Below are 26,209 nucleotides of genomic sequence, written 5' to 3'. Positions count from 1 at the left end.
TTGAATTTATCAATTCAAATATTTAGTGGCGGTGCCCCTGCAGTGAGTAATACAGAGAATACTGAACCCTGCTGCAGCCTCAAAATACATATTACATGTGTAAACATCACAAGAGTGTCTCATTTCACACACACAGGTTAGAACTGGTACTTGAACTGCATTATGTCTGTGTCCACTGTTTATCCTGCAATTATGTACAGATACATTTGAAATGTATCAGTATACAATGTTTACTGATGTTATCCCCTATTCATTTCACTTCTTGAACAAACTGTAGTTTTGTCCAATATGGAGAGCACCAAGGCCCAATAAGTACCTACTGTAGGTGTTGTGTGTATTTACATGAGGTTGTAACTGACAGTTAAACATGAGAAACAACTAGTGTGTGAATAAAATCACTGGAGCTTCACGTGTGGGGTCATCCTCTCTGCTAATTTCTTTGACTCCAACATACTCAAATCAAGGAGTCCAAACCACTCGATTTTTTACTCACTGAGTTACAACTCACAGTTCTTACATGCTCGACATGGAACAAGAAAAAGACATTTGTTATCAAAGATCATATCCATTCAACAGGAAGTCATCTCTCACTTTTCAGTTTGTGGTGATAAGACATGAAGTTTCCCACTGACGCCTGATGTTTCAGACTCAGTCAGCAGTGTCAGCAGAGGTCAGTGTGTGTGGGAGGTTTACAAACTTCAAACTACAAGATGAGAACTTAACATTACAATATAAATGTAAAAGTAGAATAAATTATGTAAGACTTTTTGGTTTTGTTTCCAGACTAAATAGTCTAAAGAGGAAACACTAGTTGAGTAATAGGAGCAAAAAAAAAAAAAGACAAACAAAAAACACCTACAGGAGTTAGGGATGAAAAACTGACCTTAACCTTGAAAGAAGATGCATAATTCAGATCTACTTCCATTAAAAAAGAAATCAATTTGTTCTTTGTTTGTTTTTTCATTTAACTGACGTAACATGTGCCAGAGATACAACAGCATTAATAACCTTTAGGAATCATTATCTGAACACTTACCCTCTAAAAACAAACCATTCACTTCAACACATCCAGATGAATTAGTTCAACTAGTGGAGAAAGTGTCTTGTGTGCCGAACAGTAGTGAAGATTAGTCGTGGCTTTGTTCAAAAACAAAAATGTTTTAATCACTTCAGAAGCATGTTCAACTTCGTTACTGGTCAAAATGTTCTAACCTTTAGCAAATGTGGAAATACAAAATACTTGCAGAGAATAAACATTCACACAAGAGAAGCATTCAGACACAAAGAAAGTTGTTCAGATTTGACGAGTTAGTTAATGCTCTAGTCCGGTAAGATTCAAAAAAAAAAAAAAAAAAAAAAAAAAAGGCTCAGGGTCACTTTTACCAATGTTAGAAAGAACATAATGATACACTCGAAGCCCAAACTGTCTGAAATCATTACTGAAGAGATATATAAGAGATCATCTTGTACTGTGGTCAGTTTGACATCAGAAGCTACTTACAACAGAGAGAGAGAGAGAGAGAGAGAGAGAGAGAGAGAGAGAGAGAGAGAGAGAGAGAGAGAGAGAGAGTGGAGATGAACATAATGGGTTAAAAATACTTGTTTTTTTTAACATCTTAAATCCAAACTTTCATGTGTCAGTTAACAGTCTGGCCAATACTGCAGATTGCACACGAAGAACCAGTTCAATACGGGCACTTCCTTAAAATCACACACACATAAACGACCACAAAGGGAGCAAAGTCTGGAGAGTTGTAAGGTGCATCCAAGCCTGTGAGTGTGTCCGTCTCTGTGGGAGAAGTCTCCGTCGCCCCCAGTTCACAGGAGACAGAGAAGAAGAGGAGGAGGAGGAGGAAGTGGAGTCGAGATGAATCAGCGATTGTACTGGTTGGTGTTTGTGGTGTTATGTGTGAAACTGTGAGTCCACATGCACAAAAACATGTACTGTGTATGTCCAACAGGAGGGAGGAGAAGGCCTGGTGTGTGTGTGTGTGTGTGTGTGTGTGTGTGTGTGTGTGTGTGTGTGTGTGTGCGTGTGTATGTGTGTGTGTGTGTGTGTGTGTGTGTGTGTGTGTGTGTGTGTGTGTGTGCGTGTGTATGTGTGTGTGTGTGTGTGTGTGTGTGTGTGTGTGTGTGTGTGTGTGTGTGCGTGTGTGTGTGTGTGTGTGTGTGTGTGTGTGTGCGTGTGTATGTGTGTGCGTGTGTGTGTGTGTCTCAGGAGATGGTGGAGAACTCTTTGAGCAGGATGTCCTGACTCAGCGTGTTCAGAGAGACATTCTTCCTCACATTCAGACTGATGGAGCGCACCTGTTGACAGACAGAGACATTTACAATCACAAGGAAAGTTGATCCAAAACACACATACACACACAAGCACTGAAGGGTCAAACCCATTCCAGTCAATAGACCCCTGCACCACCAGCTTTACCTGTTGTTTTCATTTTGAATCCCTGGATCAATCCAGCTAGGGACTCATTCATCTTCCCCTCATTTCCTCAGCTCTCTACTGTCTACCATCTCAAAAAAGGAATAAATGGCCAAAATTTCTATACTGGTGTTGATTGATCACAATCCAGTCCCTTTCACTTTAATACAAGACATCATGAAACATGTTTAGCTCTCAGTACTTTTCTAGCTTCTGACTAAATCCCTGTGCTTTGAAGTTTCTATCCCGAGTTAGCGGAGCTTTGTTAGCAGTGCCGTTGGACACCAGGAGTTGATTTGGTCAGTGAGGAACAGCAACAGGCAGAAACAGCTTCAGTTTGATGAAGAGCTGCAGACAAACAGCACACCTCCAACAGGTAAACTATTTCTTTTGCCTTGATGTGGCGTGCTGTGGAAAACAAACACTTGTGGCGCGTGTCAGCTTGACTCGAGTGCTCCCGGCACAGCTTGGCGTGACTACTCGAAAACACAATGATGAAACCACTAATACTCAGGTTAAAGGTACTCTGTATAATCTCTAATTGCACTGTAGAGCAGTGTGTTTGCGAGTGCGTCCCCATTTCGTTTGGATTGCATACGCAGACAAGGATGCACATTTGATTATTTATACCTCACTGTTCTGGGGGATTTTTTTTTTTTTCTTTCATCACATCCTTTTTTCTCAGCAGGACTTTTTTTTTTATTCATGTAAACCACAGTGATCAGTGTCATGTTGCAACTTACAGGTGTGCAGGGACATAATTTACCAGGTTACATCTTTTTTTTTTTTTTTAAAGCCAGGCATTTATAATTTATACCCTTCCTCTTAATTCAGATTGTCCTAGTCAGCTATGAGCCTGGCTTCATGTGGAGTAAACGCTTGGATCAGTTTGGAAAAGGGTCTGAGCTTTGATAGACCATAAGCCCCCCCCCCCCCCCCTCCATTTCCCTCTCTTACCAGCTCCTTGAAGAAAGCCGCCTCTTTCGGCTGCTCAGAGTATCTCTCAAACTGGTCCAACCCATCCTGTAGTTTGAGGGTCAGTGTGTCGTAGTTGGACCGCACCACCTCCAACACCTGAAGCAGATAGAGAGAGAGCAGAGAAGGAACCAGCGTTACGTAATGCGTGCGGTAATGCTTCCTACAGCGAAGCCTTGATTTGAATTGTCACCAAACTGTCAAATATTAATTAGTGTTAAATACTTTATCACAATGATTTATTCATGAGGGATCATGTGAAACAGCATCATCTGGTTCCCCTCAGAGCTGTTTCTAGTCACTAACTGCTTACTAACTGATCTGAGATGTCATGTGATTGGGCTTTTGGATAAAAGGTCAAAAGGGCATTTTATCTGCTTTCCTTTCCATTTTCTTTTAATTTCTTGGGGACGAGCAGACTTGTCAGAAGTGTGTGTGTGTGTGTGTGTGTGTGTGTGTGTGTGTGTAACTGTGACATTTGACCTGAAGACCTTTGCGATGTGGACAATTTTTCTACAGAGAGGTTTTTTTTTTCAAAGGACTCATTTCATCATTTTAAGGTCAGGATACTACTGTAGTGTGTGTGTGAGATGTATAATAGAACATGTGTGCTATGGTACTAAGTGCAGTGACACACTTGCCCAAAGTCCAGCTGCGATAAGGAGGAGGGCTGAAATCAGAGGTAATTATGCAGACAGTCTCCACACCTCCAACCCTGCCATTCCCCCCTTTCAGCCGTGAAATAGTCCATCACCGGACCCTTTTCATTAATGCTCCCCGCAACACTTTCCACTCAGCATGAAACATTCACATTGAGATGCATGAGCTGCACTTCGTCAGGCCTCCTGGAGCAGCTCAATAAACATACAAGTCTGGCTTTCATCCATCCTAAATAGATGTTAGCTTACAGTACCATTAAGTGCAAGCACGCATTTATTAACAGAATCAGGAGCAGAAAAACTTTATTCTTCCTTTGAGTTTCCTCTAATAAATCTACAGCTCTGCTTAGGAGGGAAAAAAATGCTGTTGTTTGTATTTCTACCTCTGACTGTAGTCTGATAAAAAATTTATTCCATCCCTCTCTCTCTTTCGCCTCCCTTTTCCATCACCCTCCCCTTTCTGTGGAAATGTGGAGGTTGGTTTGAACGGTAACTTCAGCTAATGTGTGTTAAGGTTTTTGTTTTTTTTCCCCTTCACAGGCAGGGGAATGGGAAATGGAAAATGGACAGAGCAGATAAGAGGAGGGGGGTAGGTGATGTGGTGTAGGGTGGGGTGTGGTGAACAGGTTAGAAGCAAAAAAAAAAAAGGAGAATTGAGGCAAAGTGAAGACAAGAGAAGCGAAGACAAGGATGAAGAGTGTCTGGAGCAGTGTTCTGCACACGCTCGACTCCGCTTGAGCAACTTTCCGCATCACTAAGCAGATATGATTGTGTGTTTGTCATTGTGTTTATCTTGAAGCGTGGGGTACAAAACCGGCCTTGGGTACTCAAGTGTGTTTTGACTTTTCCATTATATTGTGTGTGTGTGAAAGAGAGACACAGAGGGGCAGCGAGTACAGCAGCTCATTATAATGCTGTGTTGTTCCTGGAGGCCATCCATCTTCTTGTGTCACTGTCGGGAATGAAGACGCTCCGGGTGGATGGAGAGCAGGTGGTTGGTTTGTGTGTCTCAAAAGACAGAGCAGTGGTGGAAATGTAAGGTTTCACGCTTCATTCAGATCAGAAATACCATCTCACAGTTGTATGCCTCCACCAACCAGTCAAATTTCCATCCATGTCTGTCCATACGCATAGAATATTTGTAGTAAAAAATTCAAAAGAATTTAATAAAAAGGGTATTAAATATATTTTTGAGGCGAAATGGAAGTGAAGTGTGATTCTAGTGAATAAGTCCAAGTGAGAACCTTGCTGTCTTTTTTTTTTTTAAACAGAGGACTGATAGAGAGCTTCATCACATGGTGCAACAGATCACCTGAAGCTCAATATCAGCAAAACCAATGAGCTTATGATGGACTACCAGAGGAACAGGAAGCCTCCTGTCCTCCAGGGAGAGGAGGTGAAGATGGTGGTACACAAAAGTACCTTGGGGTCCAAATCAATAAAAAAAAAGCTTAACACTTAAGTCCTCTTCAGCAAGGTACAGAGCAGACTGTCCTTCCCGAGGAGACTCTGATCCTTCAGTTTGTTCAACAGTGCTCCTGCAGATCTACAATCAGTCTCATCTGTTTTTCGTGGTGATGTGGTGGGGTGGTGGGGTGGTGGCATCAAGACTTGGAGGTCTCAACAAGTGGTCAAGTTGGAAGTGAACAGTGTGAAGGCAGTGGCAGAGAAGAGGATCAAGGAACAAGATCAAAGCCATCTTGGATAATAACCCCTCTCACCCTCTCTGCAATGAGCTGTGGTAGATGAGCAGCTCGTTCAGTCATTGGACTCATTGGATCACCCAGATGTAAAGCATGCAGCTTCAGGTGCTCATTTGTGCTCACTGACATCAATCAGACTGCACAACAGCGGTGGAGCGCAGTGAAGATGAGGATCCAAAATAGGTTTTGTGAGTTCACAATAACCTTGACCTTTGACCACCAAAATCTTAACAGTTCATCCTCGAATCCAAGTGGATGTTGGTGCCAAATTTAAAGAAATTCAGTCAATGTCTTCTTGAGATATCGCACTAATGAGAACGGGACGGACAACCTGAAAACATAGCGGTCTGGCTGCAGCTGTCACCAGCGTGGAGGCATGAAAAATGAAGAGAGAGAGACACCGACGTGACTGAAATTCAACACACCATCTCTGTTTGCGTTCTCTACCTCTGCTCTGCCTGGTGAGAATAGTGTGAGTCCGCAGCTATGTGCAGGCCACTGGACAGCTACTCTGGTGATATTAATGTTCATCAGTGGGACCCAATCAAAGGAAAGGTAATGAATACACATTCCGTCTCTATCTACTGTGAGCAATATTTTGTTCAGCCAGAGGGAAGATGCCTTTTGTCCGGTTGAAAAGCTCTTAATGTGGTTCACTTGATCCTCTCCTGCCATTATGAGTTCTGAAACGTGTACATTACATACAGCAGATTCCAAACTGACTGTATTTTATCATTTAGTCATAAAACAGATTGCTAGCATGAGAGCGGAACTAACAGAAGTAACTATAATCGGTCAGCATTTAATAGTACTGTATATTCTGTAACCATCAAATCCTTATAGAAACACCATGCCAGAAATCAACTGTTACATTACAGGTGTCCTGATCAAGGCTTTGCTCTTTATTTGAGTCATTTCAGACTACCTGCCAATACACGTCTTAAACAAATACACATATTTTCCTACCAAATATTAGTGAAGCCAGTCTGTTTAAAGTAAAGCATATAGTAAAACATATAATCTGCATCATAGATTGTATTTAAATGGAGCCAAATAACATTTTGCATTGTGTCAAACTGTGTTCTAGATGGAGTATCAGTGTGAAAATAGTGTGACCAGCTGATTCAATACAATAATTTGTTGGCACCATTACTGATCTTGCAGAATGACACTAGACAACTGTAACTCATATATCTGGTTGAATACTATTTAATTTGACATTTGACTTTTAGTTAATTAGTCACAAGCCAAATTATTCAGAAATAAGCAAATGCAGGGCTTTGTTTTTTTTTAAATTCTTTTCTTCCTCAATGACTAACTGAGTCTTCTTTAAGTAATGCTAGAAGACCGCCGGAAACTGCCGGTTATAAAAAGCTCATTGATACCACAGCTAAATTCTGCTTTCCTTCTTTGTTGTGAATAAATCTAGCAGATAAAAGCAGAGAGGAAACTGGGGAGTATAATGACCGAATCCATTACTCCCTTATCAGCTTGTTAAAAAAGAGCTCTTCCGGCTGTGTTTTCCTACCCTCACCGTGCACTGATGTGACATTAATGATAAAGTCTTAAATGGAGCTCACAGCGCTCATATTGGCAAAGTTCAGCCTCCTTCCAGACTCAGGTTTTCACTGATGATGAGGTAATAACTTGTTTCAGAAGCGATTCAAAAGTTGTCCGCTTGCTTAATGGCTCCATGTGCACCCTGTGTTTACGTGTTACCAGACACTGGGGCTCTTATTGTGTGGATAAATCGTCCTTTTTTTCTATGAGAGTGGCTGCCAATGTCCAGTATGTAAGGAATTTATAAAGGCTGTTGGCTTTTCAGAGTCTCGAGAATTGGCAATAACCAAAACCTGTACAGGGTAAAAGGTTTGGAGTCCATGTTTATCCTCCCACCAGCCCCAACGGTGTGTTATGAATCAGCCATGATAAGCTTAAGCTCAGTGGTGTGTGGTAATAACTGCTGATCTGTGTTTCATCACAATAACCAATGACTGAGTCATTCATCTCTGCCGACAGCTGTTACTACTTATTACTACCAAATGCAGCAACCCCCTTCTCGAACAAGTTCAGAGTGTTTTCCATTGTGTGCTAAAAAATTCATGAGGTTTACTTTTGAAATGACAGTGATGTTTCAGTGGAGTCCAGCCCAAATAGCCCTGAGATGTTCTCAAGTTTTTAGTGTGAGTGTAAAAGGCGGGGAAGTGTGTTTACCTGTTCTTCTGACAGCTGGGAGATGTGGTTCACGGCAGCGTATGACTCGATCTTAGGGTTAAAATGGTTGATGATGGCCCTTGAAGACAAAAAACACATAGTTTCTAAAGTCAAACAGAGTGGACATTTTCCAAAAAGTTAAATGGTGTACAGTATTTGGGTCAAAAGCATCTGGACACCTGAACCTCCCATCCTAAATCCATGGGCATTAATCTTCTGCTCTAACAGACTCCACTCTTTTGGAAAGGCTTCCTGTAAGGAACTTGGCTGCAGAGATTTGCTCCCGTTTAGCTGCAAGAGTGTTAGTGAGGTCTGGCACTGATGCTAAGTGATAAAAACCTGGCTGTCTCTGTTCCAGTTGATGTAAAAGGATTGGGGCTCTGTGCAGGCCAGTCAAGTCCTTCTGCAGCAAATTAGGAGAGCCATTTCTTTATGGAGTTTGCTTTGTATACAGAGGTCAGGAAAAGGCTTCCTGCTGCTGCTGCTGCTGTAGAAGCATTAAGATGTCCAAACTTTAAAAGGCATCTTTGTCCCCTACATTAGGATGCCATCCACACTACACTGAAACCTAATAATTGGAGCTTTGCAAAACGAAGTGTGGATAAATCTTAAAATACCAGCTTGGCAGGTCAGTGTGCAAAGGTAATAACAATGATGAAGTCTGTCCAGTCAGTGGCAGTGAGTGTGTGACAGCATCACCCTTTTGTGTACTTTTGATTAGGTGCAAACTAATAATATAATTTAAGGTGTGCAAGTTTCAAGTCAAGATATTTCTTGAGCTGATATAGGGACAGGCTGTTTAACACAACTCATTTCTATTCATTCTTTTAAAATTCCATCTCAGTGCTCATCTCATATTGTGAGAGAACACCAGGGGATTTCAGATGTAAAGTCAGAAGCAATCTTTTGCACCATTAGCATTCATTTCTATGAAATAAACTGTTTTATAGCTCAAACATAAGTTGATGCAATAAGAACAGCTGTGAGATGAAATGGCTTATTTTATACTGGCTTAGAGAGCTTCATATATCAAATAAATTATAGTGACAAAGAATGCAAAGACTCCTACATAGTGATTACTCTGCATTCTGTCATTTTACGTGTGGAGAGCCAGTGTACGCAGCAATGAACTGATGGGAGTAAAATGGAATTGGTCTGATTTCAACACCATCTCTCTGGGTTCTTCATATCGCTCTGCCTTCATTCATTTATTCTTTCCAAAATTACTTTTTCTATCTTCCCTCTCCCTGCCTTCCCCTCAACACTTAAAAACAGCCAATTTAAGCAGTGGAGTACGCTCCATCAAGAGCCCAGTAGAGTGGGTGAATCCTGGGGGAGAATCCCATTCGTATGAGTGCCCCTTGGGGACCTCCGAGCCAGGGTGACCCCAGAGGATCATCCCTTCAGAGATGATGGAGGAGGAAATAAAGATTATAGGAGAGAACAGCAGAGAAAAGACAGAGTATGTGTGTGGAGCAGGGTCAGGGTGAAGGAGATAAAGGCTTAGAAATGATCGAGGAGCCTGAGGGGAGGAAATGGAGAGAGGAAAAAGAGGAACAGGGCTGGGGATAGAGCGCCCAAATTACACTTTCAAAGACTTTACTTCATTCACTTTATTTTGACCTTTCTCCCTCATAGTCTTGTTTGCAATTCCCTTCAATCCAATATGACTCTTTTCTCCTTCTCAGCATGCAGTATGCATGTGTTTAAAGAGTGTGTGTGTGTGTGTGTGTGTGATTACCGAACGTTGACAAGGGCGTGTGTGACTTTACTGGCTGCCTCCTTCCACTGGCCTGTGTTGGTCGATACTCTCAGAACTGGAAGGCAGAAAACCACACACTCTTACACATCTGTTTTCACATGTCACATCTAGGCTGAACATTTTTATTGTTGTTAAGCATTTTCTCAATTAATAAATTCATTACTGGGTCTAACACATATCAGGTAATAGTCCATCACAGTTTCCCAGGACCCACAGTGATGTCTTCAGATTTGTTTTGTCAATCCAACAGACCAACATTTAAAAAATATTAAACTTTCCAATGATATAAAACAAAAGAAAGCAGCACATTGGAGAATGAATTAATCAAACAATGTAATATGTGCTAACATACCCATACAGTAGAGGTTGTCAAAGACCTGGTGCATTCGTACGATTTCGTAGTACAATTCGTCGTAGCTGTTGGACGTAGGAAGAAACGTGTCGCCGTACGTTATGAACATGTTGAACAGGTTCACTACCTGGGTAGAGAGACACATTAACATGGTCAATTAAATCACTCTAACAAAAAAGGACCCAACGAGATGATAAACCAACCTATTAACTTGTCAGATACAGTGGAGATAAACAGGAAAGGCAGCAGTTACATAAAAAGGTTTGTTTGTGTCTCCTGAACGCCACCTGAAGCCTCTCTGTTCATGCACCTGTTCACTGTTTGGTTAACCTGCTGCTGAATGCACATCACACTGGCTATTGTACCAGCAACAACTATCAATCATTAAATAAATGTTCATCTTTACAATCTTTAAGCCGTCTATCTGTCAATAACTCCACTTCAAATTCAGTCATTCAGAAACATCCTTCAATCTAACTCAGAACAGCACTGTGTGTAACATGAAAGGAGTTATTTTCATACATAGATTTAGTTATTTTTAACCCTTACATACTGTTCATATTCTGACTCATAATTAGTCTCTATACCAGCATTCATAAATTCCCAATCAGTCATCATTAATAAATGTTTGAATAATCTTATGGAAAAAAGACATTCACAATCAATGTTTTATAGTCTAGGAGAACATTTTATAGAATATGAAGAATACAACATATTTGAATGCTAATTTTTGAATCGATATTTGTACATTTACATATATAAAACAGTGTATCAGCTGGACAAAAATACATTTAAAAAAGATGCATTTTATTTACATATTTGTAAACTGTGGGTCCCATTTAGAAGGTCCTGCTAAAAGAAATGTGTATAGGGTGTTTTACAGCTCTCAAATGTAAAAATGGTTGTGTGTATGTCTTTGTATCTTCAAGAGAACCTATATCAGTTGAAAACCAGCATTGTGAGGACATTTCTGTGTTGTGACTCACACTTGTGAGGACATTTCAAAGAGCAATTTGAGGTTTAAGATGGAGGTTTTAAGGTTAACGTCAAAGTTCAGTTTAGTCATTTAGTTGTGATGGTTAAGGTAAGGGGCTTAGGAATGCCTTATGTCTCACAGAGATATAAAGCCAAAGGAGTGTGTGTGTGTGTACATGTGCATGCGTGATTTTCTCACCAGTAAAGCGAGATGAAAGATGTTGTGCTTGGACAGCAGTGTGGTCTCATTTGACAGCAGGAACTTGAGCAGGTTGATGAGAGCTGCGTAGAGGGAGACATGCTCGCATTAATGAAATAATCTGGAGTGTTTATAGTCATCTACCAACGGAGGCATATGGCAGCGCTCGGCTTTCCTCAGTGTGCATCTCTATTAGAGTAGATAATGGAAACGGGGGGAGAGGGTGGAGGGGGGACCTTTCAACACCAAATCAGGTCCTTTCCACAAGCTTTTATAGAAGAAAGCAAAAGCTGTAAGAAAAGGCTAAATGTGAGCGCTCCATTGAATAAAAGCCTCTAACAAGCTGCAGCAACAACATGCTGAAAGAAGATAAACACATCTATTGGTTTCATTTGGCTCTTTTTCTTCTTCTCTCCAGCCTTATTTCATGGTATGCTATTATCACCGCTAGGAGTATAGACTCCTAGATAGTGTTATTCAGGGAATTAAGATGATTATTGGTCTGATTAGAGGAGTGTGTATTCTAATGAGACGCAATGTGATGGGGCCATTACAAGCTGAAATGTTATCAGATGTTTGTTGACCAGCCTGAAAACAAGACCACCAGGATGGATTTGTGCTTTCTTTAGAGACTCATTACCCAATCTCAATGATACAATACATTAACAAAACAACAGGCCCAGTGGCTTCAGAGGAAAAATTGGCTTTGTTTTGCAAAAACAGGAACTCCAGAGTTGATGCTGAGCAAATCAAAAATACTACAGATTTAAATTATGCATATGTTGCGTCTCTAAGCCCTGAAATATAAAGTTATTGATACATTCATTATAAAACCTCCATAACAGTTATTATTGAAAAACTGCTTGTTAGCACAAACATTGCATACATTTGCAAAAACTGTTAAAAATTTTTTAAAACATTATCTCTTACTTTAATAGTCTAATTTGATAATTCAAATGAAATTAATAATAATTGCTTTTAGGGATGTGATGTTACACGACGAGACGAGACACGATATTGAACGAGATGAGATTTTAACACTATTATTAAGAAAACTTGGAAAAGACTGGAAAATAGTTTTTATGTCACTGAAAGTCACAAAATGCTAAACGATGCAGGTGCATTTTTACTAACTACTCATCTTGTAATGAATGTCACTTCAGTTATATTTTCTAAGTATGAATTATCATATGCAAGCACTGTAAAAGATAGATAAAAAGATGTTTTCAGACAAAGATACAGGATCATATTGAGTCATCTTTACCTGACCAAAGCTCTCTCCAGGTGTAATGTAACCTGATTCTGCATTTCTTCTGGTAGCAGAGGAGTTTGTGGATGATCTGTACGCAGCGCCTGCTCAGGAAACAAACACAAAGAAACACTGTGGTGACAGAGCCGGGTGGTGAATAAGTGAAGAGAATATATGTAAAATGTTGTGTAATGTGCACTTACAAATATAAATCCATGGGGAAATCCTTCATCATATGAGTGACAATAAACTCCACCATCAGATCTGGATAAAGAAAACAGTATAAATTGTTAGCTGTTGGATATGAACAGAGATGATGGAAGTAGGGTTGCAAAATTCCGGGAATTTTCAAACTTGGAAACTTTCCATTGGAATTAACGGGAATTAACGGGAATTAATGGGAATTAACGGGAATAAACGGGAATAAATCGGGAACTTACTAAACTGAAGGTATGTTCTTATTAGGGAACTTAAATATAGTTGCATAATCCTGACTAAAATAACCAGATATCATGCAGTACAGTTGAATATCTATGCTATCTGAGACCACGCCCCCTACATGCACTGTGCATTCCTCCATCACATGCACAGATGATTTCTACAATCCTAGACCACACTTTTGAGCTCAGAGCACACAACTTGAAGCCAGACTTTTGAGCCTGTGGTTTTGATGACATTATATGGTAATATATTTAGGGATATTTTTATGTGTAAGTGCTATATTTAGCCTTATGGTGAAAAAAAATAACAGACAGGAGTGGAACTTTGATGTTACTAGTTATATCATTTGCACCTACAGTATCTCACAGAAGTGAGTACACCCCTCACATTTTTGCAAATATTTTATTATATCTTTTCATGGGACAACACTATAGAAATGAAACTTTGATACAATTTAACAGTAAATCTATAAGCTATACAAGCTGTACATGCATATCAAAGTTTCATTTCTATAGTGTTGTCCCATGAAAAGATAAAATAAAATATTTGCAAAAAAGTGAGGGGTGTACTAACTTTTGTGAGATACTGTAAGTAAATAACAATAACTAATAGTTTTAAAAACATCTTGTATATTTTGGATTTTATGAGTTGTATCTCCACCAGGATACATTGGACACATCCCCCTCAGGGTTGTGTAGCTTCACAGACACATTGTTGTATTTTTTCAGAGTTGTGTGTGAAACCATTAAGAATAATAACATTTAGTTGTTTTTTTAATATTAAATTATAAATAATTGTATAATTTAAAATAACTTCAACAGCTCAGGCACATCAAGCGACATTGTGCACCTTTTTTCATCGTCAACTTAAAATAATGTTCTGATTTTTAATGAAGGGGTGGACTTTTTTATCCAATTAATCAATCAAATGATGATACCTTTCCACTAAATTACCATCAGTTGCCATAAATTCCCATAAATTCCCATTTAATTCCCATAAATTCCCATTTAATGCCCATAAATTCCCATAATTCCCTTAATTCCCATGGAAAGTTTCCAATTTGGAATATTTCCAAAATTCCCCAGCTTAACTTCCCATGGAAATTTACCGGAAACTTTCCGGAAATTTACCGGAAATTTTCCACCCCTTTGCAACCCTAGATGGAAGCACATGAAACATTTTAACCTAAAATATCCTTTTGGCTGCAATAATATATACAATGTCAATAAAAAAGAAAAATGGGACAAAATGAATGCAACATCTTTATAGACAGTAAAAGTGTGTGAAAGTGTGGTTATTGACGCAAGTGAGCATCTGGTTAAAACGGCCAAACCTGACAGTCGCAGCCGCTGTGACGGCACACTAAACAACTGTTGTAAATGTTCCCCATACCTAGAACAGCACACACCAGCGGCCGTGAAGGGATGTTCTTGTCCACTGCTTTTTTTCTGTGCCTCATGGGCTGGAAAAGATACAGAGGTGAAATGTTAGTACGTGTGTTATATAGATGGGATGAGTGTATCACTGGCATACAAACACTGCATATACAATGGGGGAAATAAGTATTGGACACGTCAACTTTTTTCTCATTATATTTATTTCCAAAGATGCCATTCATGTGACATTTCTTCCAGACACTGGTATTAACTCAAATAATTCACACATGAAAAGAAATCACAAGATTCAAGTCCATAAATAATGATTATGTGGAATTAAGTGCAATAACACAGGAAAAAAATATTGAACACACTATCTGAGACTCGTTTAATACTTTGTGGAGAAGCCTTTGTTTGCAATGACTGCTTCCAGACGCTTCTTGTATGTATGAACTAATCGCCCATACTGCTCAGGTGTGATTTTTGCCCATTCCTCCGCACAGATTGTCTTCAAATCTGGAATATTCTTTGGTGCCCTCTGGTGAACCCTTATCTTTAGTTCTTTCCACAAATGTTCAATCGGATTTAAGTCAAGTGATTGACTGGGCCATTCTAACACATTGATTGTCTTTTTTTTAAACCATTCGAGAGTCAACTTTGCCGTGTGCTTCGGATCGTTGTCCTGTTGAAAGGTCCAGCCACGTCTCATCTTCATCATCCTGGTGGATGGCAGCAGGTTCATCTCAAGAATTTGCCGATAGATGTTTCCATTCATTGCTCCTTCAATTATATGAAGTCTGCCAGTACCCTGAGATGAGAAACAACCCCATGCCATGATGTTTCCACCACCAAACTTCACTGTTGGCATAGTGTTATTTGGGTGATGTGCAGTGCCATTTCTCCTCCAAACATGGTGTGTAGTATGACAGCCAAAAAGTTCAATTTTGGTCTCATCTGACCAGACAACATTCTCCCAGTATTCCACAGGCTTATCCAGATGCTGTTTAGCAAACTTTAAACGAGCTTCAACATGCCTTTTTTTGAGGAATGGAGTCTTGCGGGCTGAGCGTCCATAGAGGCCATGGCGGTGGAGTGCATTGCCTATCGTTTTCTCTGTAACACTTGTACCTGCTGCCTCCATGTCTTTCTGGAGCGCTTTCCGGGAGGTCCTTGGCTCTTTGAGAACTCTTCTGACCATCTTTCTGACTCCCTGGTCAGAAATCTTGCAAGGAGCTCCTGTGCGCGGCCTGTTGATGATAAGGTGATGCTTCTTCCACTTGCGGATAATGGCCCCAACGGTGCTTACTGGAATACTCAGATTCTTTGAGATGAGTCTATAACCAGTTCCATTCTGATGCTGAGCAACAATCAGGCTGCGAAGGTCTTGAGAGAGCTCCTTGCTTTTACCCATCATGAGATGTGTCTTGTTTGACTATTTGGTGAAAAAACAACCTGTTTATAGGGCCATCAATTAGCACTAACCCAGCTGATGTTGGTTTGCACTTATAGGAAGTACAAAGACTAATTACTTTCAGGTTTGAGATGGTATGGTGCCTTTCCTTGCCAAACTATACAGCTTTCCCATGGTGTGTTCAATACTTTTTTCCTGTGTTATTGCACTTAATTCCACATAATCACTATTTATGGATTTGAATGTTGTGATTTCTTTTCATGTGTGGATTATTTGAGTTAATACCAGTGTCTGGAAGAAATGTCACATGAATTGCATCTTTGGAAATAAATGTAATGACAAAACAGTTAATGCGTTCAATACTTATTTCCCCCATTGTATATATATACACCAAAACTCATTCCCAACCATTAACTCACCATTCTGTGGAGATTGACTCTAAAATTCATGTTGTCGTCATGAAGGAAGGCATCAGCGTACTGGTCCTATCACACACAGAGGAAGACAGTATTGTTGGAGGATTGGAGAAAGATGCGCATTTTGTTTTTTTAAATGAAGGCTGCTCATACCTCTGCTATGCAGGTGAGGATGATTAGGCACAATCTGGCACTGTTGAGTCGGTGTTCGTCTGAAAACACACGAAAAAACAAAACAAAACAGATGACTGAGCAGTTTTTTTCTAGTGTTTTGGGAATGAGAAGGGGGGGGTGGGAATAAATGAATGTTATGAAGAGTGATAACTGTAGAGGGATAGAAGAGAACAGTATGTATTTGCTTCTGGTGCCGCAGACAACTACGTGAGAACACTACAGGACAGAGACGGAGGAGGAAAAAAAATGAAAGAATGAAGAATTGAAGGAGAGCAGACTGACAGAGACAAAGAGGGCTTCAGTTTACCTTTTGTATCCTGCATTACAATAGAGGCGTACTTGAGGAAGGTGATGAGAAGGTTGCTGGTCTGCAGGTTGGGATCCAGAGGCAGTTCTGGGTTGTTCATCACTACACAGCGAATATACGAATAAAACTTTAATCAAAACACTAATAATAATAATAATCAAAAACACAGGCAACATTAAAAACAATAGCAAGTGGTAATAAATGAAACACACATAAAACACATACAGAGATGAAACTCTCAATGAAAAGAAAAAAGCAAAGAAAAGCAGGTGAACCAACAGCTGATGACCACACAGGTGTTTTCTAACAGAAAAATGCTATTCTAATGTTTTTAATCTGGACTCCGGAATCGTTAAAAGAGCCTGACTAGCAGACCTAAGGGGGCCTGTTTGGGCAGTAAGGTGTAAGCAGTTCAGTCATATACTCCGGTGTCAAATCATTCAGAGCCTTGAATGTGATTAGAAATAATTTCAACTGGATTCTGAGATAGACTGAAAGCCAGTGCAGTGAAGCCAAGATTGGTGTAATATGTGAGACACTTTTGTTTTGGTTAATAGCCTAGCTAATGATTTTTGAACAATTTGGAGCTGCCCAATGGCATGATTGTTCAGGCAAGCAACAAAGGCAATTGGCATTAAGGTCGGGGGTTAAGCTTATGAGAGCATGTATACTATTGTCTGTGTTACTATAAGAAGGTTTGGATATAATGGTTTTTAGTTGGGACTGGACGACCTTCTTACTTCTTTACTACCTAAATCAGAACAAAACGGTTAATTGTTCACATACGTTTTATCCATTGAACTGAATAGACAGACTTCTGATAAACCAAACTTAATGACAAAAAACTGCAATCAGTTCCAAATCACTTATTCTGTCTCAGTATAACAAGAGTTGCCCCCCACCCCCCCATTTGTTTGCCAGAGCTCATTCAAGCAAATAACTGCATAATAAAAAGTGACATCTTTGTCTCATTACTTTAGCTTACTGTGTTGTCTAGACGAGCATCTTCATCCATTTAAAAAAATCTCTGCTCGCTGAAACATACAGCTTGTTTCATGGATAAATGATGAGCCGGTCATTTCTATCTCTCTCCTCCCCCCCCCGCCCCTCAAAAAAAAAAAACCTCATTTGTTTCCTTTCTCCCCAGATCACTGCAAACCCAGAAGGAAAAGAAGATTTCACACTGTCAGGACACATTCCCATCACTGGGGGCTATACCGTGGAAAGGGAAAAGGTATATTCCTGACATGTGATTGCAGGCACATGTGAGCAAGCACTCCTGGTCTAAGTAGAAGACCCTCTAAGGCTTGCGCTCCCGTGGTATGTCGTAATGCATGCTGCATGTGAAACATTCATCTGTATTTGGAGCTGGAAGTTAATATTTTATACAGAAAATGGCTCTTATGTTTGAAGCAACTCAGGGAGAGCTAGCCAGAGATAGAAACATGCACCTTTTAACAGTTACAGTGTGTGTGCATGCAGAATGACCTGCTTTTCAATGTGTTAGCAACAAACTGCGCCTTCCACAAAGTGACACACACGCACCCGACTTTAAAGAGAGAATAAAAAGTGCTTGGATTGGTGTAATAATCTGATTATTAAGATGTAACAAACAGACATTAGAAGTGCAATTTACTGTAACACAGGAACTGACTTCTTCCAGATATGCTGGTGAATATTTAAAAGGCTGTCGGTGTAGGTGCACGCGAGTTTCGGCTTAAGGCAGAAGTGAGAGAGTCGCCATGTTTGGAAGGGAGAGTTATCAAAAATGCATGTAAAAACAAAGTATGGATCCAATTGAGGCAAACAGGCAGAGACCCTTGATGCCAAAAAGATTTAGAAATCCATTGCTCCACGCTGTGCCCTTTCAGGTGCTCTGAGGGGATCAATATTTTCAGAATAGTTCAAATTTGTTTAAAAGGTGAAACTGTGTAAAACACACTGAACTGACAGGATGAGTTTAAAGCTGTCCTCTCCTATAAGCTCTGGGATCATTCAATGTGGAAAACATTGTAGCTGAATATTAAATACAGCGTTTGAGGCTAGAGGATTACATTAGACCCTTCGTCCAAAATAAAACATAAAAGACTAAAAGGACTTTTGAAGCCGATGGGAAATGTCTGAATTTTCATTTTAGGAAGGCAAAAAGGTTTTATGAATAATTAAAACTGTGTTTCTAGATGCCAATTTTGACTCCATTTAAAATATGTACAGGTCAAAGGAGGTGTGTGATTAAGGTTATAACCCATTTCTTCCACATCCCATTTGACAGCAGTTTCCATTCCTGCTGTGGCCGCTGCTTTCACCACTGACAAAATGTGGCTTCACAAACTGACATGAAGGAATTGAGATGCTGACCCAAAAACAGACGTCCCTTCATCCCAAAGAGTTATGTCATAGACACTATTTGCAAGTCTACATCTCTTTGAATAAGAATAAGAAAAGAGAAGAGTGTGACTTACTGTCTAGGGAAGGCGGCGTTGTGCCGAGCGGTGTTGTGGGTGTTGTTGGAGTAGGGGTGATAGGTGTGACCGCAATGTCAATCTCAGGGTGGCTCTGTTGAAAGGCCAAAAACATGTTGTTATTAAGGTGTCACTCATTGAATAGCTGCCCAGTGCAGCACGCCCTAATGTGCTGAACAAGGCAACAATGTAGGCTGGACGGAAGATACAAATAAAACCTGTTAGTAGAGATTAGAAAAAAAGTGTTATTTCCATCATTTCTACAAAGGGGGAATCTGGTTTAGGGGGCATTAATGAGGGGCAAGAGGGAGAAACAAGCTCAACATGGGCTATAACATCAAAAACAGGTGAGCACAGATGGACAGCAAGTGGAAACAGTGATAAACTTACCTGTGCTAATACAGTGATGAAGTTGCGGTTTAGGTGCACGGCCTCGTACAGTGCCAGCAGAATGGCCTCATTGGTCCTTGAGACAAAAAGGGAAGTTTGTGATGAGAGCCAGCTCATTCATTAAAGTTAAACAAATCTTCACATAACATAACAATCTCTTCATGCAGCAACAGGTTACATTTTACATTTTATGTGTCATTAACTACTGCACAATATGTAACTACTAATACATAATTAGACACATTTAGTAGTAATAGTGGCATCTTTAGTATTTCCAGTTAAACAGCATACACATCTGTTTAACAGGAGCAGGCAAGAAAACAAGCAACACTAGAATTAAAATGCAACAGAGTTTACAACAGTTAAATCATAAAGATAGTATTATAGTAATATTTTCATTTGACATCCTGACTTGTATTGTGTAATTATATTTTGCTTTTATCTATTGTGTTTTTATGGTTCATCTTACTTATAATTGTTCTTTTATTTTATCTTGTGTTTTAAGTTTGCATAGCACTTCTGTCAACTGAGGTTGTTTTACATGTGCTGGATAAATAAACTTTTTATTGACTTAACTCAACATGTATTCATCACCTCACACACTTGATCCACATTGTGCACTGAGCTAATCATGAACTATAACATCCTCATCAGGCCAGCTGCTGTTTCTTCTGATGTTAAAACACATCATACTTTTAAGTGTTGTTTATGGACTATGTGACAAAGTTTAAAAAGTTACACTGCTTGTTGTGATATTAAGTATAATACTTAATATACATTTAATACTAAAATATCACCTGAGAAACCATTTGACTGATATATCATATTAATTCAACTGCAACAGCTTTGAATGTAATAAAGCAAGGACCAAGCAACAACACAGAAGCTGTGATGGATTCTTTCATTTAAACTGTAGAGAGTGATATAATTAAAGTTGAATGATGTCTAAGAACTTAAAATGTTTGATCTAAAAAAAAAAAAAACACTTACTGTACAGAGAGCTTTTCATCGGCATCTGCTATAAACATGTTGCCCACCTGTGGACAGCAGAAGGATCACGCTATCAGTAAACAGCATGGGGGGGAGGGGAGGACAGTGGCCCCAATACAGAGCCGCAAATCAAACTATGAAAGATATATAAACAGTCTATTTAATATTAAAAATATGTAGTGAGATCAAGATCGTACCATACTAGTGAGGGTAGAGAAGAACCCGCCCTGGTGCTCCTCCTCTTTGTCCTTGTACTGCCTGTAGAGCCAAGAGAAAGAATGGTAAGATGGACAGAAAGTGGCAAGTGATAGAAAAGTGGAGAGAATGACAAATAAATTAAAGACAGATAGGGCCGCACAACAGCAGAGGCAGAGATATATGTTCCCACTCAAACACCTAACACACACACCTACCCAACATCTTCCTCTCCCTGTAATTTGTTATCCAGGACCATTCAGATTATGCACAAAAACAATGAAATATATGGAGCTGTCATCCATCACTTTGATGTGTCTACACACAGACAGACAAGACCGTCTTCACAAACAGAATTTTAATTTCCAAACCTTGCCTCATCCAAAAAACATTACTGACTGCCAACAAAAACTGTCAGATATAAATAACTAAAGTAAAAAGGGCCTGTTTTTTTCCAGGAGAACAGAAATAGAACATTTGCGGGGAAACATCAAACTAAACCGATGACTCCGGCAGCCTCAGTTGCCGTGCACTGTGTCGTTAAAAACAATTTTATGACAAATGGATTTTTTTTTTTTTAGATCATACCTGTTATATTCTGTCAGCGCTTGGTGGACGACCATACCCATACCCTGAGAAAGAAAACACCTGGTATGTCAATCAAACTTTTGATAAGCTGTTTGATGTGAAGGCCTGCATTAGACTGGCTCTTCATTATTCTGCAGTTTAATAAAAGGAGAACATACTTACATCCAGTGTTGGCTCATCGTCCACAATGGAGAGTTTCACGATGTATGGATTCACAGACTATCAAACAGAGAAAATCAGTGAAATTAGGAGCTTTTAAATACATCACACAAATATTGAAGTTAATGTAAAACTGAATCCACCCTTAAAAAGGCAAATCTGTCTCCATATTATCCTCCAGCTGAGGGGGCTCAGATAGAAAACAATGGACAATAAACTGGGCCTGTTAAATTCTCCATGTAAGATGCACATACAATAATATCACTATGCATTGAGATTAGCTTTCTTGCACCCCATCTGCGCTTAGGTCCAAACGGGGGAAGCAAAGCCTGTGTGATGCCGGATCATGAAAACTAACCTCCTTGTTAGTCGTATTTCTAGCAGTAATTTTCATGTTGCAGCCACATCTCTAATGCGGACTGTTGCATCAGAGTTTTAGCAGTGTCTTACAAATTCCAGATTGCAAATTTAACTAGAGTAAAAAGTAAAAAAAAGTAAAGAGAGCCCGCTTTGGTTACGTACAAGTGTTCATCCTCATCCTTTTATCCCCTCCCACACTGCCACTCTTATCCTTCCAAGAAATAACTGGAGTGAAGCAAAATTTAAGCCATTTCAGGCAACATGTTTGCTTGCTGAAATGACCCTTTAATACATGACACAGCCCAAATCAACGTTTGTAAGTTAATCAGACTTAATCTGAGTTTTGCAACATAACTTTTATTGGCAATTATCAAATCAGACCAATTATAATCCACTTAATGTATCTGACTGCTGGGACAGTAGCCAACATCACAGCACACACATCAATATCTGATGTCTTGAAAAAAAAAAAGACGGACTGATCTTTGGAGGTTTTGGATGCAATCTTAGTGTCTAATATGTCACCAGTTATCGACAGTGTATGCACTAACATACCTCATATTTCCTGTAGTTGACCAAAAGGGCCAAAAGGACCACAGCATCATAACCATGCTGCCCTCTGCTGGACACATCTGACAGAATCTGTGCAGTGGAAAGAGGAAGATATTAAATGACAACAAAGATTATTAAAAGATAAAATAAAATAAAACTGATTGAATTATAGTAGACATAGTTTTAGCGATGTATCACTTACCTGCAGAATGGCTTCAAAGATGCTGTTGATCATCACATATTCCAGTATGGTGTTCTGACTAATATTGTCCGTTACCTGCAAACAGATTCCTTTACAACTTTGTTCGTTTTTTAAACATTCCCCACACTCTGTCACATTAAAAGTATTTCATATTGTTGTTTGTAGACTGTGCTCCGTCTCACCGTCACCAGACACAGCAGCAGTTTGAGACAAAGGCTCTTCAGACTCTCTGACCCGTCTCCGCAAAGGAGGCCGTCCAGTCTCTCCATCAAGTCCTGAGGAAGACACAAACACAAAAAATTATGTGAATTAAATTTGACTCCTTTCTTCCACTCACAAACAGGGCATTACCCCCCCACATACCTTCATTCTTTGCTCAGCCTTGTCAAACCCCATGAGCATGTTGATGATGTCAAAGCCCGATGCTGACTTGTTCTTCTGGTGAACCCCTCGGAAAAGTGCACAGAGAGTCTGGGAGAGGAGCAAGAGTGAATATTGTGATTTTATATTGCTTATGTGATACTGGTGACGCAAAATGAGATCAATATATCAGAAAAGCTAAGATACATTGATTACAAACACAGTCTCACTAGTATATTAAGATGCTTCTTGTCACGTGAACAAATTAACCTGCAGGTGACCCTCTAGAACTGTAGTTACCTGCAGGGCATTGACCACTTTGATCTGGTGCTCCTCTGCTAGAGCCTGAACACAGTGGTGGAACAGAGAGTTGATGTTGTCCTGGATACGCTGAACCTCCTCCCCATCTACACTCTCCAACTTGGACTCCAGGTACTCCAAGTTCACCTGTCACAGAGGTGGAGACAGTAGTAAAAAAAAACAACTGAATACAATAATGTTTTGATGCGTTAGGTAAGGATGAAGGGTAAACATGGGACATATGACATTAACATGTGAGTGGAGGGTGATCACAAGACTGGAGATATTTCAGTTATTCAGTTGACGATTTCACACCGTCTTGTCTAAACGGCATCAGTTCACCCAATCAGAAGTGTGGTTCAGCAGAGCAGCTGCACATTTTATGCAAATTAGACCATGAGGCAACTTTCACAGTCCTGTGCTGTCAACTAATCTGTGCAGCACTGGTTTGGGCTGTATCTGATTTCACTACATCCTCTTTTTCTATACAGTATAGTACAGCAGTATAGTATCTCTGACCACAAATGTGTTTATTATGATGCTTAAAAAGAGGACAGACACATGGGGAAGAGTCATTATTCTGTACAGTTCTACACATCCAGTTTTTAATAAGATGAACTGGTTGTAATGACAGAATACCAAACACATGCTCTGCAGATACAATCTACACTTTTAATATTTTTCAGGTTTAATAACACCTCATTGTATACATAACTGACTTAACACATTTCTGCACACTATATATACACTCACTATTATTTTAGTTTTTCTTCCCATTCTCATATGTTTTATTTAACTACTGTGAGAGGTTTTTTTCTGTTATGCAGAACATATTCCTACTCCTACAGATTTTGCTCTTTCTCAGCTATTTTGCTCTTCACTGTACCTTCATAAGAAACAGTTCATCCCAGAAGCGAGGGTTGTTTTTGGCAGGGTCCTCCTTCTAAAAATTAAGGAAAACAGACAGCACTTTGTTTACATGTGAACATAATTTTATTTCTCCATACTTTCCATCACTGACATTTGCCCCCACTGTGATACTCACTGCAAAAATCTCATCATACATCAGCACCACCTTCTCTTTCAAGGGTTTTTTTGAGGATGACGTTCTCCTCAGTAACCCTGCCTTCTTCTCCACCTGAGACATGATGACGTCTGAGGACAGAGACACACAATGGAATGGATACGTTTGTGCGTAATGTACTTATATAAAACGATAAGGCTGTTGTGGTGATATACCATATTTCTATTACTGTTAAAAAAATTAAAAAAAACATAACAGAGCCAAAACCAGCAACACTTTAATCTGTTTAATAATACTGTATGGCAATGGTCCTCAGCTCAAAGCCCATTTATTCCTACTGAGAAAATATATCTTTAAAAATGGGTCAGGAACATATAATTTCATCTTTAATGAAGGCTAAATAATTGACTCACACAGGAGTAATAGTGCATTTGTCAGGGACTATTCTCAGCTGCAGATTCAGTAAACAAGTGAGTTGTTTACATGAGCTGGATGTTGTTTGTGTAATTGGTGCAAATTAAACTGAAGGAAAAGACTCAGCTAGTCAGCTAGTGCAGGTCTATGGCAGAGGTGAATAAAAAATACCTTATTAATCCTGAAGGAAATTTAAGTGTTACAACAGCATCATGCAACACACATCACACACAATAGAACTGAATAAAATAGTCAAATAGTAAAATAGAAAAGGCTGTTATTACACATTATGCAGTGATTATATATGTAGTATACAATAAAATAAGAGTAGTAAATTTGGTGTATTGACGTGGCTTCACAGACTTGATGTTAGGCTCTTATTTTAGGCCTTTCCATGGGATCAAAAATGTTCACCATATTATCTATACAGGCAGAAGACAACCAGACTTACAAAATAGTTATTCTTCCTTTTTGTTTGCTCCAGAAGCAGAGGGCCACCTCAGCAGCAAACCAGAGCAGCTGACATAAATTCAGTGACAGCAACCAGGATGTTTGCTGTCACTGACTACTGAACATGTAAAAACACTTCAGCAGTTTACTGGCTGTGAAGTCACTCCTTCAGTCTGATGAAAACACCCTTCAGCAGCGGTCACTAACACTTCTCCTGCTGTCATCAACTTACACTGAAGACCCCCAAAATATAAGACTATTAGTTACTTATGTTATTTTGCTGTTTTCATGGTCTTAGTTTTAACATCTATAATCTTGTGAAGCACTTTGTGACCTTGCTCTATGAAAGACTCTATAGTACATAAACATTACATACTCAGTAACCTGTTGAAATCTACCAAACTATCCAATGATTGTTTTACTGTCAGGAACACTGAAACAAACTGCAGCTGCTCGTCACTGTTTATACCGGCTGGCCAAGCGGATTAAATCAAAGTAATGTGGTTGTATTAACGTCAATTTTTACGTTCAGTTAACAGATTACGGTTATATTTAACATTTAAATGATTGGTGTAACTCATTGGCAAATAAGGCAAATATCTACTAGGCTAGATAAGTAATTATAAACTGATATTTTACTCAGATTAATGGCACATGACATATTTATGCAGGTTGGGATGGGCTGCTAGCCAGTTAGCCAACATTAGCTAACTGACCCTAATGTTGGCTAACGGGATTAAACTGAATAGTAGACGAAAAACAGCTTCGTCACAATAGCGAAAATATTTTCTTTCCCAACTGAGGTTTCAGGTGCACTTACTTTCTCAGCAATTCAGTCACCAAACGTAAAACTACTGAAATATCACAGTCCTCGGAGCTAGCTGTTGCTAACGCTGCCCAGCTAATGCCTGTCAGACATGGATGTTGACAGGAATCTAGCGTTAAATGTCTGATGTCTGGGTGCTCACGTTTAGAGCATTATCGTATTGCATCAACAGCTCATTAGTCAGGGGCGTTGTTAATTCTTACCTCAATTAAAGTATTAAATGTAAATGTAGTTCATGAATCCAACAGCAGTAGCTTCAGTTAGCATACTGCTGACTGCAGCTTCCGCTGGGTCTTAGC

At 39.5% G+C, this 26,209-nt stretch overlaps 1 protein-coding gene across 2 annotated transcripts; it reads right to left on the bottom strand.

Annotated features, from left to right (window-relative positions):
- Positions 1–965: 965 nt before the first annotated feature.
- armh3 (armadillo like helical domain containing 3) lies at positions 966–26,202 on the bottom strand. Of its 2 annotated transcripts, none has more exons than XM_053341312.1 (26): positions 26,114–26,202; positions 24,242–24,351; positions 24,083–24,139; positions 23,197–23,343; positions 22,900–23,007; positions 22,719–22,811; positions 22,537–22,611; positions 22,338–22,424; positions 21,426–21,482; positions 21,264–21,307; positions 20,678–20,738; positions 20,481–20,527; positions 19,491–19,566; positions 19,101–19,194; positions 16,639–16,740; positions 16,311–16,369; positions 16,161–16,226; positions 14,347–14,416; positions 12,717–12,777; positions 12,529–12,617; positions 11,265–11,347; positions 10,091–10,217; positions 9,718–9,793; positions 7,977–8,055; positions 3,383–3,499; positions 966–2,307 (listed from the first exon to the last, which is right to left on the bottom strand). In XM_053341312.1, the coding sequence occupies exons 2-26, from the start codon at positions 24,341–24,343 to the stop codon at positions 2,215–2,217; spliced, it is 2,070 nt and encodes a 689-aa protein (XP_053197287.1). In that variant the 5' UTR covers positions 24,344–24,351; positions 26,114–26,202; the 3' UTR covers positions 966–2,214. The 2 variants fall into 2 exon arrangements, with proteins under 2 accessions (XP_053197287.1, XP_053197279.1); XM_053341304.1 differs by lacking the exon at positions 26,114–26,202 and adding an exon at positions 25,905–26,031.
- Between the last annotated feature and the right edge of the window lie 7 nt (positions 26,203–26,209).

The sequence above is a fragment of the Scomber japonicus genome, chromosome 2 (assembly GCF_027409825.1).
Source record: "Scomber japonicus isolate fScoJap1 chromosome 2, fScoJap1.pri, whole genome shotgun sequence".
In the NCBI taxonomy this organism is placed as follows: Eukaryota; Metazoa; Chordata; class Actinopteri; order Scombriformes; family Scombridae; genus Scomber; species Scomber japonicus.
Note: the sequence above shows the minus strand (reverse complement) of the source record. Positions and strands in the feature narration are given on the sequence as shown.

Excerpts from the sequence above, each read along its gene's own strand:
- armh3 (XM_053341312.1), bottom strand. The coding sequence starts at position 24,343 with ATGTCTCAGGTGGAGAAGAAGGCAGGGTTACTGAGGAGAACGTCATCC. Across the intron at positions 23,008-23,196 it reads AAGTGGTCAATGCCCTGCAG|ACTCTCTGTGCACTTTTCCG; the intron begins GTAACTACAGTT and ends CTCCTCTCCCAG. Across the intron at positions 3,500-7,976 it reads CCCAGCTGTCAGAAGAACAG|GTGTTGGAGGTGGTGCGGTC; the intron begins GTAAACACACTT and ends TATCTGCTTCAG.